General features: G+C 30.2%; 1 protein-coding gene across 1 annotated transcript; it reads right to left on the bottom strand.

The window, feature by feature from the left end:
• Window positions 1–7,103: 7,103 nt before the first annotated feature.
• Window positions 7,104–8,108, bottom strand: LOC139505668 (uncharacterized). Its single transcript, XM_071295151.1, has one exon. It carries the CDS (start codon window positions 8,106–8,108, stop codon window positions 7,104–7,106), a length of 1,005 nt encoding a protein of 334 aa, XP_071151252.1.
• Between the last annotated feature and the right edge of the window lie 507 nt (window positions 8,109–8,615).

Below are 8,615 nucleotides of genomic sequence, written 5' to 3'. Positions count from 1 at the left end.
AAATTAATGCATTGGGAAAATACGACTTGAAGAAAGCTATGCCCGATCATTCATTACTAACTTGGGATTTTACCTTGAATTTTGACTCAAATTGCTGTATAAATACACAGACAAGAGGAACTTCTGAGACAAAGAAAAAATATGATACAAGAAATTTACCGGAAGATTGGTTGTGTCAAGAATCTACTATCGCTGAAATTGATAATGCTATTTGTTTTTTAGAAAATTCAATTGCCGATCAAAGTAATATTGATAACATGTATGAAAATTTTGTGAAAATCGTTAAAACCGAAATGTGTAATAAATTACCGGCTAAAAATATTGTTCTATCAAATGGATTTAATATTAATAAAAGAAGAAGGTGTAAAAAAGAATGGTGGAATGAGGAACTTACTTTATTGTGGAATGAAGTGTGTAAAGCCGAAAAAGTGTGGATTAAATGTAAAATTAAGCGTAATAAACGGGAGTTGCGACATATATTTGTGAATAAACGTAGGATATTCGATAAGGCCGTTCAAAGTTCTAAACGAAAATATTGGTATTCCTTACAAGAAGATTTAATAAAGTCTTGTGATAATCCAAAGGAATTTTGGAGGAAAATTGGTAAAATAGGAGTTGGTAGTGAACGCCGAAGTTTTATCCCAATGGAAGTGAAATTAAGTGATGAGTCAGTATCATGTGATAAAAATGTAGTATTAGATAAATGGAAATGTGAATTTTCTAATATGTTAAATAGAAATAATCTTAATAATGTTGAATATATTCATAGTAATGAAAATGTGTATGATGATTATCTTGATAGCTTTATATCATATGAAGAAGTGTATAATGTACTGTTGTCTTCAAAAAATGGTAAATCGCCTGGCTGTGATGAAATTACGGTTGAACTTTATAAGAATCAAACTGCATTGTTAGCTTTAACTCGAATTTTTAATATTTGCTTTGACTCTGGTAAGATACCTGCTTTATGGTCGAAAGGTATCATTACTCCGATTCCAAAGAGCTCTACTGCAGATCCAAGAGACCCTATGGCATACCGTGGAATAACTTTGGCTCCTGTATCTTATAAACTTTACTGTGGTGTATTAAACTCTCGTCTAACTGTTAAACTTGATGAACTTAATTTTCTTCATGATGAACAAAATGGTTTCAGAAAGGGACGAAATACTATAGACCATATTTCTACTTTGACTACTGTCATAGAAACACGTAAATTGCGTAAATTATCAACATTTGTAGCATTTATAGACTTTAAAAAAGCTTACGACTGGATAAACAGGGATTTGCTTTTTGGTAAATTGGAAAATTTAGGTATAAGTAGTAAAATGTTAAATGCTATTTTTTCACTTTATAGAAATGTATATTCATGTGTAAAAGTAAATGGTAATTTTACTGATTGGTTTGAGGTTAAATGTGGTTTGAAACAAGGGTGTATTCTGTCTCCAATTTTGTTTAACATTTTTATTAACGACCTTGTAGATGAAGTTAAAAAATTAGATACTGGAGTAAAAATTGATGATGAAAAAATTTGTGTACTACTTTATGCAGATGATCATGTATTTATAACAGAAAATGAGAAAGATCTACAAAAAATGTTGGATACTTTAAATATATGGTGTTGTAAAAATGATTTAGTTGTAAATCTAGAGAAATCAAAAATTGTACATTTCAGAACTAAGTCTACACCAAAGACAAATTTTACTTTTGTACTTAATAATAATGATATGGAAATTGTTCCTAGTTATACTTATCTAGGTTTACTGTTGTCAGAATTTTTAGACTACAATTGTATGGCTAAGGCAGTAGCTAAATCTGCAAGTAGGTCTTTAGGTTTATTAATAGCTAAATGTAAAGCTAATGGCGGTTTTCAATTTGATACATTTACAAAACTTTTTGATACACTTGTCATGTCTGTCATTGAATACGGTGCCTCAATTTGGGGTCACCAGGATTTTTCTTGTATTAATGCTGTAAAAAATAGAGCAATGAGATTTTTTATGGGTGTGGGTAAATACACCCCTAACTTAGCCTTATATGGAGATATGGGTTGGATGCCCAGTATTATATCTCAGTGGACATGTATTTTTAGATTATGGTCGAGACTTACTAAAATGTCTCATTGTAGAGTTAATAAAAAGGTTTTCTTATGGGGCAATAAATGCTGTAATAGTAAATTTAGAAATTGGAATTATAGAGTCAATGTGAAATTTAAAGAAATGGATATGGAGTTTTTATGTAATACTGATTTTTCTATTGATAAAAATACAATTAAACAAATTGAAAAGGAAAATTTTTGTAGATATAAAGAGAAGTGGTACTCTGACTTAATGTACAATGAAAGAAGTAAATTGCGAACGTATAGAATGTTTAAGCAATGTTTTAATAAAGAAAAATATTTATGTATTAATATGCCTGGAAAATATAAGAGTGCATATGCTAAATTTAGATGTGGTGTTGCACCTCTGAGAATAGAAACTGGCCGATATGAAGGCATTATGGTTGACAATAGATTATGTTTTAATGAGCAATGTAAGAAAAATAACATTATTGAAGATGAGAAACATGTCTTAATTAACTGCCCAGTATATGCAGATTTACGAGCTATTTTATTTAAACATGCTAGCTCTTTTAATTGTGATTTTGTTAATTTGTCTGATGATGATAAATTCAAATTTTTATTCACTGATGAAAATGTGTGTTACTTTTTAGCCAAAATCTGCTATGATGTATTATTAAAAAGAAAAGGTATTTTATATAATTGTAGATAATTATAATGTGTTTTGTAGAAATTTTATAGTCTCTCATAACTCTTTTTAGAGTGGCTCATGTTGTTTTAAATATTACTGTAATTTTACAAATGTATAAATGTGTGTCAATTTTGAGGTGAGACTCTAATAAAGTATTTGTCTTGTCTTGTCTTGTCTTGTCTGTATTAATTAATATCTGAAACTATCTGAAGATAACTCTACCGAAGCGGAATACAATATGTACAAATAAAAATCTTTGCACATTTATGATTAATTATTGTTATCTATTGTTCATTTAATTACTTAATTAGTACCTAAAATATGTCTAACGCTTGGCATTAAATCTCGGTGTGGTAGGAAACGATTATTACATATAGATTATATTATTTGGATGAGGATTTGAGCTAGCCTATAAAAACACATTAATTAGTTAACATACATTAGAGACCAAAGGATATTAACTTTGGTAATTCAATTAACTTTTACTCACATATTTTTCTCTTATGATTTGTATATATATATATATATCTTTATTCTCATCACCAAATACATAGGTACAGAGAAGACATGCATGTATAATACAATATATTAACTACATAAACATAAATATACAATATATACAACAACAACAACAAAGACAAAAAGAACTTATTCAAGAGGACACACTCGCTTGTTTATAGTTCGTATAAACTTACATAAATTAATGAGATCTGTCCTATTTGTAGACGACATAATTTCAGTAAATACTATAATATTTGGCCTTATACTAAAATTTCGATTTATAAATTTATTTCTCTCTTCTGTAAAATGTGAACAATTAATAATGTAATGAAATTCATCTCCAATATCTAGCTTACATAAATTACACTTTCTTTTTTCCCTTTCTATATTGTACTATCTCCCAAGTTCGACTGGAAGTTTATGGTTACATATTCTAAATTTACATAATGTCAAAAAATCTTTTTCGTCTAAAATATTAAAATATTCTTCAAAGCACAATAAATTCTTAAAAATACGATAATTCAAGGCTTTGGAACAGTTTTGAATAGTCTCGTTCCATGTTTGTTTGAATTGATCACACAATCTTACTTTGATATTATATTTCAACCATACATCATTTAAAAAGAGCTGTGTGTTCCAGATATAAGAAAATCCACATTCATCGAATATATTTTTAACACATATTAACCATTTAAAATCTATGTGTTTAGTACAATACAAGTGGTACAGTAGCTTATAAATAATACATGAATACTTTGACTGCTTTCCCATGATTAATTTAGACCAGTAGGATATCATCCTTAATTTTACATCAATAGAGAGTGGAAAACGTCCTAGCTCACCGTATATCATACAGTTTGGAGTGGAAGATTTCAGATTTAGGAGCAACTTACAAAATTTTAGATGAACCTTTTCGACAATATCACAGTTGCTGAATCCCCATATTTCTGATCCATATAAAAGAACAGGTTTTACTACTCTATCAAAAAGATCTAACTGACAAGAAACTGATAGGCTATGAAATTTCCCCCTTTTTAGTATCTCATACATCGCTTTTGTCCCTTTTTCAACTTGTGATTTAATCGCCTTTTTATAATTTCCCGTTTTTGTCAATAAGATACCCAAATAACTAAACTCTTGAACAATTTCTATTTCTTGATCATCTAAAACAAAGTGTAAATTGTCCGGTAATCTTCCATATGAAAAACATAATATTTTGGTTTTGGATACATTTACTTTTAATTTCCAATAGTTACAGTATTCATTAAAAAAATCTAACTGTATTTGAAGATCTTGTGGTGTTTCAGACATCAAAACAGTATCATCAGCATATATTAATAAAATGATATTGAGAAATACATCAAGTTCATGTTCTAATTCTTCTGTAACTGTGAAAAGGCCCTTACAGTTTTTTGTTTTTAAAAAAATTTCCAAGTCATTTAAAAAAACTGCAAACAAAAAAGGGGACATATTTTCCCCTTGCCTTACCCCATTATTACACGGAAAATAATCAGACTTGCTGTTATTAAAAATAACATTTGATTTAATATTTTTGTACATACTTTGAATCACATTTAACATTTTCCCATTTACATTGTTTAACAATAGTTTATGCCAAAGTCCATCCCTCCAAATTTTGTCAAAAGCCTTTTCAAAGTCTATAAATGCACAATAAAGTTTTTTCTTTCTTTTCTTCAGAAGTTCAAACAAAGAATGTAATATAAATAAATTATCAATAGTGCTATAGCCTTGACTAAAGCCACATTGTGTTTCATGTAAAATTAGGAAATCGTCAGAATATTTGTTCAAACGCGCGGTTAGAACAGCCGTAAACAGTTTACCCAAACAACTGACAATGGTAATTGGCCGAAAGTTTTTAGGATTATTTCGGTCTCCTTTATTCTTAAATATTGGTATGATATTACCAACTAACCAACTCTCTGGTACAAATCCGGTATCAAATATCAAATTAAATAATGTTTCATAAATATCGATAAGCTGGTTTGAAGTTGCTTTTATGTATTCATTTATAACAGCATCTTCACCACCAGACTTATCGTTTTTCAAATTTTTAATACATTTCAAAATTTCTCCTTTTTCTATATACAAATTCAAATCATAATTAAGTTGATTAACCTGGTCTTCATCGAGAGGTGGTAAATCAGCTCCATTATCATCCGTCGGAGAAGCAGTTAGATCCTTAAAGAAATCAAATAATTTCTCTATTGGGATATCCGGTTGTTTTTTACGCTTTCCCTGGTTAAGTACTTTCCAATAGTCTCTAGAATTTTTGGTTCTCAATTCTTTCAATTTTTTTGAAAGATTTTGCCGGTATAATCTATGATTTTTGTCGAGAGTTTTCTTGTATATGTTTTCAGATCCAGCCAAATTGGATCTATTTACTGTAGTTCGATTTTTTTTAAATTTTCGTCTAAATTTACGATAATTTTGTCTCGCAAATTTACATTCTCGGTTAAACCAGGGTTTATTCATAAAAGATTTCTGACGTGTTTTCCCGTTTTTACTATGAGAAATGCCAAATGTAGCTTTTGCACTTTCTATAAAAATTTCACATAGTTTCTCAACATGTATATTAACATTTACATCAACCCTTGGTTTTTTCAAATTATACAAAAGATCTTTTATTTTACCTTGGTTTATATTTTGCTGAAATTTTATCAATTTATCACTGTCCCACTTTCTTATCCTTTCTGCACTTTCTTCTATATAATCAGGTACCTCACATCCGTCTACATTTGTTGCATACACACTAATAGACAATGGACAATGTACATCAGAAAATAATTTTGAAAAATCTACTACTTCCAAAGTACAAAATCTATTTATAAAATTCACATTACTAATGCAATAATCTACAACACTTGAATTCCTGCAAGTCAACTTTCCTTCCTTGTCACCATTTATCCTCCCATTAAGTATAAAACAGTTATTCCCCTTGCAAAAGTCCAATAATAAAGAACCATATTTATTTTTTCCAATATCTCTATTTTTTCTTTCCCTCGGAATATCTAAAAAGTCCAAAATGGACACACTATTTTCTATTAAATCAGAGAAATTATTTGAAGGATCATGAGAATCTAAAATAAGAAAATCTTTCTCTGATGCTGTTCGACCATTAAAATCTCCAACCAAACTGACAAATTTATATCTTGATGACAAGTCCAGAAACTCATTTTCTATCTGACTAAAAGCATCCCAAGATGCATAAGACGTGTACTCTGGTGGAATATACACAATTCCAAAAACTGTATCTGTATCGGTGTTCATAATTTTAGAACTTATCTTGAACCAAAAAACAAACTTGCTACCTGTATCAATAACTTCAATGAAGTGTTCATATTTCTGTTTGTAACCAAGTAGTATTCCACCAGATTTCACTTTTGCAATTTTTTTTCTATTTTTAAATCTAAATATATAACCTGGTAGTTTTATTTCATCTCTATCATCAAGTTTTGTTTCAACTAAGCATATAATGTCATGACTTCTTAACAAATTTTCAAATTCAGGATATTGTAGTTTTTTTATAATTCCACAACAGTTAAGTGATAAAATATTGAGCATATCAGGAGATATACTTTTTAAACCATTATTTGACATATCTAAATTTTCTGTATCAAAAGAAGCATTTGTATCATAGAAACTGTCTGTAGACATAATTACATTTTTATCAATAACATTTTGATTGTCAATATTTTCGGTTTGATCAACTTCATCAATTTTACTTTTTAATTTTGTTTTGTTAACATTCAAAACAGGGTTATTAATGTCATAATGATGAAAACAGTTTGAATTATCTACAATCAGACTTGTGCTTGTGGGTTCTCCCTGACATCCCTAACTCGGCGTTGTACCATTTTGACGACGTCTTTTAGTTGGTCTTTTATCTGGCGTTATTCTGTTGTTCGGTGGTGACCTCAATGGTGACGGAGGGGCTTGATTTACAGCACTGTCACTTTCCATATGTCGTTCAAAGTCGTCATCTTCCTGTAAATTGTATAGTTGTCCATCAATATACAGGCGGTCCCGGACGAGAACTACATCCCTTTGTTGTTGTTTAGCATCTTTCATTACCGGATATAGTTTTTTCCTACGTTTCACAATTTCTGCAGGGAACTGTTCACTTATGCCAAATGGGGCACCTCTCAGCTTGTTGGCGTTGTTAAGCACAAATTGGAGGTCGCTGTGGTAAATGAATCGAGCGACGATCGGGCGAGCACCATTAAGACCAGGCTTACCAAAGCGATGAACGTTTCCAAACTCAATGAAGTGATTTACTTCTAATTCTTGACGTAAGAATCCTCGGAGTTTGTTTTCACAATTTTCAAATTTTGAATGACAAAGGCCTGTGAAAATGAGGTTATTCTTCATACTACGACACTGGAGGTCTAATATTTTATCTTTAAGTTCAATTATTTCATCGTCTTGTACCTGTTTTGTAGACGATTGACAGATATTTTTTTGGCTTTGCTCCAACTTTTTTTCAAGATAGTCAACTTTTTTGTTGAGAGCGCTTATTTGGTTTGACGAAGTTTTATATTCTGTTTTACACTGATCATACATATCACTCATAGATTGTACGCTAGTTTCCAGAGAATTACTTTTTTCCTCTAAGTCTTTCAAATTTTTCGTATGTGTACGCAGATCAGCAGATAGCAGTGTGACAGTTGTCTTTATTTTCTCTATACTTTCCATACCAGATTCAATCTTTTTTATACTATGTTCAACAGATGTTACTACACTTAAGATTAATGTTAAGAGAGTTGCCGTGTTATTTTCATTGCCATCCTCTATGACCTTACGGCTTTCAGCAAGAGTTTTTGTTGTTTCGGCAAAAGACATTTTGTTCTCCCCTTGGATGCCTCTTTATTTACAGTTATAAAGTTCAAAGGTTAAATCGCATACCTTTTGGCGTAACTACTTTGTATATAACATTTATCGAGTCTTACATAATTTGTGAGTAGATTTTGGTTGTGTAATGTGATTACTATTTAGACGGTAAACAAAGAGAATACTATAGTTATCAAGTCTATCTTTTTGCAAAAAGTTATATCTCAAAACTCACAGTATGATGAAAGTCGAAAAGTCGCACATTATCGAAAAATCCAAATGAAAAAACATCGTAAATTGGCCTTTTTCCTCATTTTTGACGGAGCAGAATTTTCAAGACACTTTCCATAAGGGGACGTTACTCTCTTCTCCGTGCTTGTTTCTATAGGACAGTGTATGTTACAGTAAATAGGTGAAATCAGGAATTACACGTAATTACTAAACATTTCAGTAAATACCTGTAATTACTAGCCAATTTAGTAATTACATGTATTTACTAGTTGTTTCAGTGATTACTGG

The sequence above is a fragment of the Mytilus edulis genome, unplaced genomic scaffold (genome assembly GCF_963676685.1).
Source record: "Mytilus edulis unplaced genomic scaffold, xbMytEdul2.2 SCAFFOLD_400, whole genome shotgun sequence".
Classification (NCBI taxonomy): Eukaryota; Metazoa; Mollusca; class Bivalvia; order Mytilida; family Mytilidae; genus Mytilus; species Mytilus edulis.
The sequence above is the reverse complement of the archived record's forward strand: the minus strand, read 5'-3'. Positions and strand labels throughout refer to the sequence as shown.